We start from the raw sequence: 12848 nt of genomic DNA, 5'->3' as shown, positions 1-12848 counted from the left end.
TGGTATCTTCAGCTTTTTTTTTTTATGCTGTAGATCTTACATCACCATATTGCTTCAGTAGAGAAACTTGCTTTGACTACTTCTGGATGCCCACTTGTGATTCAATGCAAGAACTTCAGGATTGTGCATTTCATCGTTCCTAGAGAGAGAGATTGCCACGATATTTACAACTCTTTGCTGCAACTGTCGAAACAAGGTATTGCTTTTAGAGGTCAACACTTAGATGCTTTATTTTGAATTAGATGATTAATGATAACTCCATTTAATGTCTCATTATTGCTGTTTTATACTTTGTTACTCTTATGATCAGGTTCCTGTGCATTCTAGCCCAAAAAACATGGCCTAGAAATAATTAGAAACTACTGATCTGAATTGTAACCATGGTGCCAAAAGAAAGGGCAATGAGAATAAGGAGAAAAGAAGCATTTATACAAACTTAAGAAACCTCAGATTTATATTAATGTTTTCAGAAGCTGTTGATAGCTAGTAGCACAATTTTTTTTTTCTTAAGTGAAGTATTCCACAACCGGGGGGATGACTTGGAAACTGAACTTACTAAACAAAAGTTAAGGAACGTTAAGGTGCCATCGTAGCAGTGAGCCTTATATCTTTAATTGTTTAGAGAGATGAACAGAGGGAAAAGAGGATGAATCCTATTTTAGTTCAGGTAGGACTGAGAGGGATGTAGGCCCTAAAGAGGAATCTTCTTACTAGGCTTAATTCCCCTAACATTACTGAAATTACATAGATTTCCTTTTTTTAATTTAAGTTTTTTTTTTTTTAACATTTGCTCCCCTTATTATTTATTTATTTTTAATCCATATGTTTTACTCATCTGTCCATACCGTAGATAAATGGAGCATCAGACACAAGGTTTTCACAATCACACATTCATATTGCAAAAATTTTACCATTATATAATCATCTTCAAGAAACATGGCTACTGGAACACAGCTCTGCATTTTCAGGCAGTTCCCTCCAGCCTCTCCAATATACCTTAACTAAAAGGTGATATCTATATAATGTGTAAGAATAATCTCCAGGATAACCTCTCGACTCTGAAATCTCTCAGCCATTGACACTTTATTTTGTCTCATTTTTCTCTTTCCCCCTTTTGGTCTAGAAGGTTTTCTCATATCCTTAATGCTGCATCCCAGCTCACTCTAGGGTGAAATTACATAGATCTCTTGAGAGAAACAAAGCAAACTTGTTACTGAATGTTACTGTCTCTCTCTCTCTTTTTTTTTAATGTTAAACACACACGTACAAAAGATCAGCCTTCCAGGTGTTGTAGAAGCAGGTTTATGTTCACTCTTCTGACACATAAAGCCTGTGACATTTAACCTATCATCCATGTTAAGCCAGATCTTATAGTCAAGATGGTTTGACTATCATTGTTCAAAAGTAAGTGCACTCCATTTCCTAATATAACTTATATAGATAGTTTGAGTGAACGTCATAAGTACTTGGAATCTCAGGTAGGACATGAGATTTTGTTGGTTTGTCCAGAGTGATGCCCCGATGAATCCCAGAGTGATTCGATCAATGAGTGGAAAAGTATTTGCAAAGCCCCCTTTGGGGAATGGTGAGAACGGGGAGAAATTCAACTTCCCCAAGTTGAATTCTTGATATTCTCACAAGCAGTATGGACAACCAAAGCTATAGGCTGAGCCCCCAGTCTTGGGGTTTGTTCATATGAAACCTAACCCCACAAAGAATAGGTCAAGTCTACTTAAAATTTAGGCCTAAGAGTCACCCCCAAGAGAGCCTCTTTTGTTGCTCAGATGTGGCCTCTCTCCAGCCAACACGACCAGCAGTCTCACCACTCTGCATGGGACATGACTCCCAGGGTGTGGACCTTCCTGGTAATGTCGGACAGAGATCCTGGAATGAGCTGAGACTCAACATTAAGGGATTGAGGAAAAACCCTAGAATGAGCTGAGACTTAGCATCAAGGGATTGAGAGAACCTTCTCGACCAAAAGGGGGAAGAGTGAAATGAGACTAAGTGTCAATGGCTGAGAGATTCCAAACAGAGTCAAGAGGTTATCCTGGAGGTTATTCTTATGCATCAAGTAGATATCACCTTGTTGTTCAAGATGTAGTGGAGAGGCTGGAGGGAACTGCCTGAAAATGTGGAGCTGTGTTCCAGTAGCCATGTTTCTTGATGATGATTGAACAATGATATAGCTTTCACAATGTGACTTTGTGATTGCGAAAACCTTGTGTCTGATGCTCCTTTTATCTACCACATCAACAGAAGAGTAGAACATATGGAATAAAAATAAATAATAGGGGGAACAAATGTTAGAATAAATTTAGTTTGAAATGCTAGTGATAAACGAAAGCGAGGGGTAAGGGGTATGGTATGTATAATCTTTTCTTTTTCTGCTATCGTTTTCTTTCTTTTTCTGTTGTCTTTTTATTTCTTTTTCTAAATCGATGTAAGTATTCTAAGAAATGATGAATATGAAACTATGTGATGATATTAAGAATTACTGATTATATATGTAGAATGGAATGATATCTTAATGTTTGTTTGTTGTTAATTTTTTTTAATTAATAAAAAAAAAAGTAAGTACACTCACATAATCTAACTCAATCTGTCTGGATAGCTCATTTAAACAATCAGAACACAGGGAGCCCAGAATAGGAATGAAGACCTTTAATCGTGTATAGCTTAATGTAATGCCTGAATACATCCTAGAATATATTAAGCAGATAATCAAAAACTATTGGCAAAGTCCTTTGAGGGATGGGAGAAAAAATATGAAATTATTAAACTTTATCACTGGGGAAACCCTTGATACTGTGTCAAACATTAGGGACACCCCTATCAGTAGGCCAAGCCTTTGATCTTGAGGCTTACTCTTGTGAAGCTTATGCATGTAGTAGAGAAGCTTAGCCTTCTTGTAGGTATGCCTAAGAGTTATTTCTGGAGGATCTCTTTTGTTGGTCAGATGTGGCGTCACTTTCTCTAAGCCCAACTCAGTAAATGAAATCATTGCCTTCCCGACCCTGTGTGGGACATAACATCAAGGGGTGAAAGTCTCCCTAGCGGCATGGGAGATAACTCCCAGGAATGAGTCCAGCCCTGGCACCATGGGATCAACAATGCCATTCTGACCTAAAGGGGAAAAAGAATTGTAACAGATAAGGTAGCAGTGGCTGAGAGAGTTCACATAGGGTCGAGAGGCTACTCTGGAGGTCACTCTTAGGCAAGCTTCAGTTAGACATTGCTACCTATCATAACTTGCCAAACCCTACCCAGAACCATTCCACCCAATCCTAAAGAACACATAGGGCAATATATGAGATTCTACAAAGGTTCCATACACTAAGGTAACGTTTTAGAAACCTGCCACCTCCAGTTGGGTCCCTGGACCAAATAAGTCCTGAAACCTGGACTGGGCCAGCCTGGAGGAACCAGTCTCTCCAGAACACCAGCTAGTTCCATCTCTCTACTACATATTGACAGCTCTTTCCGACATGGGAAAGTTAGATGGGCATTGGCCAAATACCCCTTAAGAATGGGAGAAAGATCAAAGGTAATGGTGGAATTATACAGAGAAGGGAGGGTTTAACAAATGAGTATGATTGCTGAATCATTATGTTGATGTTTCTTTTAGTCTTCAGTATCTTAGAGCAGCTAGAAGTAAAAACCTGAAATTGTGGAAATGTAACCCATACCAAACTCTGAAATCTGTTCTACAACTTATTGTTGTGATGTACTTTGAAATTTATTGCTTTTTTGTATATACATGTTATTTTCACACACAAAAAAAGAAAAAGAAAGTCGATTGTGATGATATAAAAAAATATTTATTCCTTGTAGCCTCCAATGTTCTGGAGCACTAGAAGGAAAAATCTGAAATGATGGTATGGTAGCCTATGACAAATTCTGGAATCTGTCCCGTAGCGACTTGCTAAAGAGTGCTTTGAAAACTATTGCTTTTTTTCTCTCTTTGCTTTGTATGTATGTTATATTATGCAATAAAAAAGTTAAAAAAAAGAGTAAGTACTCACTTGAGCTCTGTGCAACCATTGTCGTTTTGCCCAACAGTGTTCTATAGGAATGTATAAGTCACCTTTATGTTCTGTATGCCTTTTCAGATTTTTTTTTTTTAGTACAACATTACATTTTCTGTTTTATATATTCATTTAGGAAAAGTGGTAAGGCGAAGATTCTATTTATGTTTCAAAAATTTTACTTTTAAGAAAAGGAGATACTACAATGAGAACTTAACATATGACTGTATTATTTACTAGTTTAACTTAGTGGTGACATTAATTGACTCTCAGAGTGATATGTGTGCCTTTAAAAGTCATTTGTATCAAAGAACCGAGAAACTTAGGTCCAAGTATGTTTAGGTATTAGCCATCTCTGAAGATTTTAAAGAAAAAAATGGGGAATATAATTGAAAAGTAATTTTTATATATAGTATATTATGTCCCATAAGTTGCATTTCAGTATTTATGTATTTTGTATTCTGTAGCAAAATATGAAGATCTATATGCGTTTTCTTATAATCCCAAACAAAATGATTCAGAACGACGACAAGGCTGGAAGCTCATTGACCTTGCTGAAGAATATAAGAGAATGGGATTACCAAATTCAAACTGGCAGTTGTCTGATGCAAACCGTGAGTACAAGGTAATTTAGCAACCTTTTGGAGAAATTCATGTCAGGGGGTTAACTCTCACAGTAGTAATCTGTCTGTGTATTACTGTATAATGTTTCTGCATTTGATATCATTTAAGCTTTCAAAGGTGCTTTTTACCTCATTGTTTTTCTTTTTTGTTTGTTTGTTTTTATACATGGGCAGGCACCGGGAATCGAACCCGGGTCCTCTGGCACAACAGGCAAGCGTTCTTGCCTGCTGAGCCACCGTGGCCTGCCCTACCTCATTGTTTTTAAACTGTGTTTGAAATGGTTGTATATTATTTTATATTTACAGGTTTGTGAAACTTATCCCAGAGAACTTTATGTTCCCCGAATTGCAAGCAAACCAATAATTGTTGGCAGTTCCAAGTTCCGGAGCAAAGGACGATTCCCAGTTCTTTCATACTATCATCAAGAAAAGGAGGTAGAAAACTTTTTCCTTTTCTTTTATAAAAGTTTTATTATGCTTCTTTAGGTTTAAGTAACTAAATAAACACTAATTTTTATATTAAAAAACTCATTATTATAATGTTATTAGTAGGAAAATGCTGACATTTCACTTAATGTACATTTTTGAAATTTTAAAACAAAACTATCCTGAAATACAGAAATTTCATACATTCCTATCATCTTCCTTTCCTCTCCCTCCCTTCTTTCTAGTAATGACTTTGAAAATAATGGGATTAGTGAACCTAGTACTTTTCCGTATGGTTCTCTTTTTTTTTTGTATATTGTATGGTGGGGTCACATGTCATTATTTTTTCCATGTGAGTATCCTGTTATTGCAGCACCCTTTGTTGAATTTTTGTTTGGTTGGTTTTTGGAAAGTTCATGGACGGGAATCAAGCCTGGGTCTCCCGCATGGCAGGCAAGAATTCTACCACTGAACTACCCGTGCACACCCTTTCCCTCCTCCCCCCACTGTGGTTCTCTTTTGATTCTGATTGTATTTGGGAAAACTGGGTAGTTGTGACATCTGTTGAGATAAAGGAATCATGGGTATTCCAGGTTCCCAATTCCATAGTAAGCTCTTCAAATCTGTAAGCAATATGAAGAGGTGGGGAAAGCAGCTTTATACTGAGAATCAGTAATAGGGATTACTCGTTACCTCTGTAGCCTACTAACTGAAGGTCTGGAAGTACCATATGGTAAATGTTTTATATGTACAAAATCCTCATAGTAACCATGTAAGGTAGGTTCTGTTGTTAGCTGTAACTTTCAAATGGGGAAACTGAGATTGAGAGAGGGAAAATCTCCCTCCTGAGCTGGATTGCTGAGCTGAGGAGTTTGATGCCATACCCGATTCCCAGACCTTTGTGTGTGATCTCATTTTTTGTCTAGAAGCTTTTAGGATCTTATTTCTGTTTCCTTGTGAAAAGTCACTGTGATTTGCCTTGGCATGTCTTTTTTGACTCTTGTCTCTCAGTTTGGGGAACTTGCTTCTCTATGTCTTTGGTAACATCCTCTGTTTTCTTTGTACTTTTTAAAAAAACTCGTCATTTGGCATTTGGGATTTTTAGCATAATCCATTATTTTTCTCATCTTTCCTATTTTCTATTTCTTTATATTTTCTGGACAATTTCCTCAGCTTTATGTTTTATCTATCTCTTGGTCTTTTATTTTTGCTATAATGTTTTTAATATCCAACAGCTTTTTCTTTCCTATTTTCTGGATTTAATTTTAGACAGTTTTCTCTTCTTGGACGTGGTATCTGCTCTTAGTTCTCTGAAGGTTTTTTTCTTTTTAGAGTTCTTGAACTCCCCACATTAACTATCTGTTCAGAGTTCCTTTATTTTTCATTTTATTTTGTTTTTTTGGTCTTTCACTTCTCTCAAATATCTGATCCTTTGCTGGCCTTATATTTAAGAGTGAGGCATGACAGCATTGTTCAGAAATTTGTGTGCACAGGTGATCCCTATCTTTGGATTTTATCTGTTTGTGTGAATTGATTCTTAAAGCACAATCCTCTGATTTTTTCCCCTTAGTTTGTGTAATAAGTTAGGCTATGAGCCATATGTGGGAAGAGGAAGGGGGAGGATCTCGCCCTTTGTTTTGTAGGCCTTACTTCATCCTCCCCTTTTTTTGGTTCAGAGCTTCGCCCTTGCCTCAGCAGTGCTTGGCTGTCTAGTCTTCAGGTTAATCCTCTTTGTAGAATGAACATTGTTTTCAGGGTGAGGAGTTTCTGAGGGTCTTCACTACTCCTTTAGTTCAATGAATTTTTCTTAAGTCTTGTTATGTAGCATTTTAGATCTATTTTCGTTTGAATTTTTTTTAGGTTCTCCACCTATAAATTGTGAGTCCACATTTTTCTTTAACATTTAATTGCTGATTAGTAAGTGATCAAATGTTGAGTATAAAGCAAACATTACTTTGTTTTTACTTTTTGTACTAGTTATATGCCTTTTCATATAAATTCTTATATCTGTGTGAAGATAACAAGTGATTCATTGTAATGAAGCCTCCTTCCATTCTTTTCTCTCAGTGGATAGCGTTATTTATTTGAATTTAGTGGATTTGAAGTTATTAGTTCTGTCCCCTGTGTCAGTTTTAATCATACTGAGTTTACCTCAAAAGGCTTTGTTTTCTGTTTTATCATCTAGGTTATTGAAAGAAAAAAAAATTCTACGGGGTTAGTGTCAAAACAGTTATCGTGGAACACATATTTGCCATTGTATGTATATACTACGATGAAATATTCTAAATACTTTCAACCAGTTATGTGTTTTCCTAACAAAATTTTGGTCTAAACCAGGGTTTCTCAACCTGACACTATTGGCATATGAGACTGAATAATTCTTTATTGTGGGGGCACTGACCTGTGCATTGTAGGTGTTTAGCAGCACCCTTGGCTTCTACCCCCACTAGATGCCAGTAGCACCTCTCCCTTAAGTTTTGACAACTAAAATGCCTCCAGAGGTTGCCAAATACCCTTGTGGAACAGAGAGGGGAGGAAATCGCCTCCAGTTGAGAACCACTTGGTCTGAACTAAGTGTGGAAATATTTATAAACAAGCCTCATATCTAATTCAGCTTCCACTACTTTTTATACATATTCTTGCCTCCTGGATTGTCTGAATTTTAACCCAAATTTTAGTTGAAGTTCATTTGCCTTGTTTTATATAGATTGCTGATTTTTAGCCCTTTACACTCAAATTAGAGATCTAAAAGCATTTAGAAAGTAAAAGTTCAAATGTTACCACTTAAAAAAAAATCCTATTCTACTTGTCTTAAATAATTCCTTACTTGAAGTTGAGTCAAAAGAATCCTGTAATCTAAATAGAGCACACAACGCAAGTATCTTAACAGTAGTTTGCTTGATAGAGAATTGACTAGGTATTGCTTCTTAGACACTGAGGTTTTTTTTTTTTTTTGGTCAAAATAGGTAAGGAGATTAGGTTTCTTTGGAGAAGAGAATATTGGGGACTCTTAGAGAACATCAAGATATTGAAATAGTATTTAATTCAGAGGGTATTTCAAAGTTAATACCTTTTAATTGTCCTTCCAACTTTTAAACAGAGAGCATATTTGATTTTAACTTTTCTTTTTTCTTTTTGCGTGTGTGTATTTTTTTCTTTTTAACATTTTTTGTAACCTGTTTGGATAATCTGTTCTCTTTCTGTTTTGAATTAGGCTGCCATTTGCCGATGTAGTCAGCCACTGTCAGGATTCAGTGCCAGGTGCCTGGAGGATGAACATTTGCTTCAAGCTATTAGTAAAGCCAATCCAGTCAATCATTATATGTATGTCATGGACACTAGGCCCAAAGTACGTATCTGGAATACTATACAGCATTTTAATGTAATTAGCATTATTACTTTAATTAATAGGAATATCTGAATTTCTAGTGTTAAATGAACTGAGGCTAATGATATTAAGGAAATCACTGAAGTTATTTTAATTCTTTCTGGAAATGAACTGACATTTTTAATGTTGTTGCACGTAGCTATCTTATATTTAGCTTTCCTGTTTATATTTCTTTGCTTAAGGGTGGTATAGTTAGAGATTTTTTCTTCGTGGATTTTCTAAAATGCTTGCACAAAAAACTCTTTGGAGCTGAGAAATGATTGTCATTGTTTACATTTATTTGTGGCAGTGGAGGCCTTTATAATCATCAGGACAGTGATTAACTGAATAGGCCAGTTTTTAGATTGTTATACATGTAATTAAGATCAAATACAAAAAGTCATTTCAGGGTTTAGGAAAGGTTAAGTTACAAATGATAGCTTGATTGGATATATGTAACATTTAATATGTAGGTAAATTCTTCTACTTTTTTTAGGTGAGATATTCAGTTTGCAGTGCTTTTCAGTTATCTCCCACTGTATCCACTAGCTGATAGAATCTTTTACGCAGATCTGCAAACCTTATCCCAAATTCATAAGAATTCTTATGTTTTGTAATTCAAAAATTTTCAGATTAAAAAAAATAACATAGTACATATTTGGGTATTATATGACAGCAGCAGCAGGTCTGTGGCAGCAGCTTGTAATCAAACGTTAATATTCTGAATCGAAACATATGAGTGCTTATACTAAGTGGGGCTAAATAAACCCAGCTTCACATGGTGTTTTGCTGCCAAGTGAATTTTAGAGCAAAATCTTAGAAAAAGTTTTGTTGTCTTTTACCTTTTTAATTTTGTTTTATTTACAGCCAGTAAAATTTACCTGTTTTAATGTGATTCTGTGAATTTTGACAGACATATACATTTCGTTTAACCACCACCACCACAATCAAGCAAAACAGTACCATCAATATCCCAAAATTCCCTTTTGACTTCTTGCCCCTCCACTCCCAGTCCTTCCTGGTAACTACCAATCTGTTTGCTGTCCTTATAGCATTACCTTTTCAGGAGTGTCATGTAAATTAAATCATACATATATAGGTTTTTGAGTCTGTGTTCTTGTACTTAGCATAATAGATTTGAGAATTATTTGTTGTTGTATGTATCAGTAGTTCATTTCAGGAGAGATGGAAACTATAGAAAGAATCAAATGATATTCTAGAAACTAAAAAAAAAAACATGGAAAGAGAGGTGAGAGTTTCGTTCAACAGGCTTATCAGTAGACTCAGCCCAACTGAGAAAAAAAAAAATCAATGAACTGAGGATGGGTCAAGAGAAATTACTAAAGTGCAAGAGGAAGCAGGAAGAAAAACAAAACAGATCAGAGCATCAAATGGTCTAATGTGTAATAAGAATCTTTAAAAGAGACAAACGAGAGAAATATTTGAAAGGATAGTTGCCAAGAATTTTCCAAAAAGTAATGAGACATCAAATCTCAGATCCCCAAACCAAAGAGAATATAAAGCAGGACTTAAAGAAAAAATAGATTCAGACTGAAAAAGAGAATTTCTTTTTTTTAATTAATAAAACCAGTCAACATACAATATGAACATTCTTTTTTCATCACATAGTTGTATATTCATCATCATGATCATTTCTTAGAACATTTGCATCAATTCAGAAAAAGAAATAAAAAGAAAACAGAAAAAAATTCATACATGCCATATTCCTTACCCCTCCATTTCATTGATCACTGGCATTTCAATCTACTAAATTTATTTTTAACATTTGTTCCCCCTATTATTTATTTATTTTTAATCCATATGTTTTACTCATCTGTCCATAAGGTAGATAAAAGAAACATCAGACACAAGGTTTTCACAATCACACAGTCACGTTATGAAAGCTATATCCTTCTACAATCATCTTCAAGAAACATGGCTACTGAAACATAGCTCTACATTTTCAGGCAGTTCCCTCCAGCCTCTGTTATGCCTTAACTAAAAAGGTGATATCTATTTTATGCGTAAGAATGACCTCTGGGATAACCTCTTGACTCTGTTTGGAATCTCTCAGCCATTGACACTTTATTTTGTCTCATTTCTCTCTTCCCCCTTTTGGTCGAGAAGTTTTGAAAGAGAATATCTTAAAGGTGGCTAGAGGGAATAAAAGACAGGCTACATACAGGAGAACAAGGAGATGTGAGGCAGTGTACTTCTGTTAGTATCTTTAAAGAGAGTAACAAGGAACAGCAGTTACTCCCTCCTGCCCTTCAAAAATCTGTTTATTCTCTGATACTTTCTTTACTGTTCTCTGTTGTTATCTTAGAGGTGGTGAGAACCTTGGATTCAAAATTGACACACCGGTATTTGTGCATACACTGTTGTAAAATGTCAGTTGTGATCCTTTAAAGGGTCCCAACTTAGAAGACCGATTTCCTAATAACCCAGAGTGGTTATCTTTTATGTCTTTATCTATATAGATATGAATTTAAGAAAACTGAAATTTGTAATGCGAACTCTTGATTGTATGTAAGTCTTGTTATTGTGAGGAAATACTAAATGGTGTATGTAGGTTGTATTTTAAGTTGTAAAATACTTTATATTAAACAATGGACCTTAATTTGAAATATTCAAGAGAAGAAAGCATTGAATTCACTTAGGAAGTACTGAGCATGAGAGTGCTAAATGTTGAACAGGAAATGCTTGTTCCGTTAGACATCTATAGTGTAAGGTTAAATTTTTATCAGGACAAATGTCAGAATCCCTTTTTATAAAGAACCAATTCCTATAGGATCCTGAAACTAAAGTAGCTAAAATCCCCAGTGATAATAGCTAACATTACTTTTAATTTTTATTGTAGCATCGCATGCAGAGCTGGTGGGCTACACAAAAGGACATTGGCAGAATTATAGTGAGGATTTCTTCAAAAATCTGGAATGATGAGAAAATAAGAGAAAGCGATGAGAGAAAGCGAGTGAGCGATATAGAACACAATTTTAGGCAGCTTTGTGAAAGGAATGGTAGCTGTTTTAGAAGTAATTCTCATTATGCAGCCCATGAGAGAAAAGAAAATGGAACAAGCTGAAGATGAGATTAATTTGAGTAATTTGAGAAGTATTAAAAATATTAGGAAGAATATCTTTACGTTTGATAATCTTTTATTTTGTTTAAAGTAAAAAACTTTCTTAGGAATCAAGAGTGTTGGTGACATCTCCCATAAGAAAAGTACTTGTTTTACTTCTTTATATAATCTGAATTGATTAACTAGATGAACTATTTTAATTAATAGTAGATATAAGAGGTGATTGTAATGCAAGACTTTCTGAAGATGAAATCTGAGGGTGATTTATTTCTTAGAATTTAATCTCTCTTAATTGTTTTCTACACAGAAAATATATTTTTGATAGTTATATAAGTCAATTAGTAATGATATAGAAACATTTTAAATACGTAACTCAATTTTTCTTTAGTCATGTGGTGAACAACCGGTGAGCCAGTGGATATGATTCAGCTGTGCTTGTTACCAGTCTGGAGTCCTAATCCACAAATGAGAAGTTGTTTAAGTTCTGTTTCATCCCAATTCATAAGAATACATAGTAAATTGTTTTTTTTAAAAATATACATCTGAAATCCTGGTCTGATGGAATTAAACATGCCAAATCCTAAATGAAACTCTGATGATATTTGATCTAATAATTGAAAATCATGGGCCTACAGTTAGTCTTTCTCTTTAGAGACCAGTTAGTTTTGGTTCCAATTCATAGAGGTTTGTCAGAATCAGAGGACTGTATGCTGTACTAGGGCTTCAGTAATCTCTCATTTCTCAGATCTGATTTTCAAGGTCCCTATTGCTTTCTGAATGATCCAGCTCCCCAGGTCTCTTAATCTCTGAATCATTTAGAATTGGGATAGAAGACCTTTCTTTTTACTTGTGAATTATTACAAACATATGGAAAATTGATTAAAGACAAAAATGGATTAGCTTTATGAATCATTTGTAGGAAACTTCCTGCCTGGACCTTCCCATTATGTAGCACTCCTATTGTTACTTTGTATCCTTCTTCACTATTAATGACATGTTAGCTTTTTCTTAACTAAAAAGTGGTAGTTTATTCAGTTTTGATAAGTTCCTTTAAACTTTCTTTTATCTAAAATATGGTTTATGTACTGCTTTCATGACATTTTGATAAACTAAAAGTTAAAAGTAATTTTTCTCTAAATTCTGAAATTTTTAATTTTAGCTGAATGCAATGGCCAACAGAGCAGCTGGAAAAGGTTATGAAAATGAAGACAACTATTCTAATATTAGATTTCAGTTTGTTGGAATTGAAAATATTCATGTCATGAGGTCCAGCCTTCAGAAATTATTGGAAGGTATGATTCCTACTTACCTTCTAGGCAGTT

The 12848-nt window shown here is 35.0% G+C and overlaps 1 protein-coding gene across 2 annotated transcripts in view; it reads left to right on the top strand.

Annotated features, from left to right (window-relative positions):
* MTMR6 (myotubularin related protein 6) overlaps positions 1-12848 on the top strand; it is a 50397-nt gene that overhangs the window by 26516 nt on the left and 11033 nt on the right. The window contains exons 3-8 of one of the 2 annotated variants that reach the window (XM_077158855.1): positions 34-196; positions 4496-4653; positions 4958-5086; positions 8292-8426; positions 11305-11418; positions 12686-12818. In XM_077158855.1, the coding sequence (XP_077014970.1) occupies positions 34-196; positions 4496-4653; positions 4958-5086; positions 8292-8426; positions 11305-11418; positions 12686-12818 (832 nt within the window). The remainder of the gene's footprint in view (positions 1-33; positions 197-4495; positions 4654-4957; positions 5087-8291; positions 8427-11304; positions 11419-12685; positions 12819-12848) is intronic. The other variant, XM_077158854.1, reaches the window with a different exon arrangement.

This window comes from Tamandua tetradactyla, chromosome 4, assembly GCF_023851605.1.
Source record: "Tamandua tetradactyla isolate mTamTet1 chromosome 4, mTamTet1.pri, whole genome shotgun sequence".
NCBI lineage: Eukaryota > Metazoa > Chordata > Mammalia > Pilosa > Myrmecophagidae > Tamandua > Tamandua tetradactyla.
Note: the sequence above shows the minus strand (reverse complement) of the source record. Positions and strands in the feature narration are given on the sequence as shown.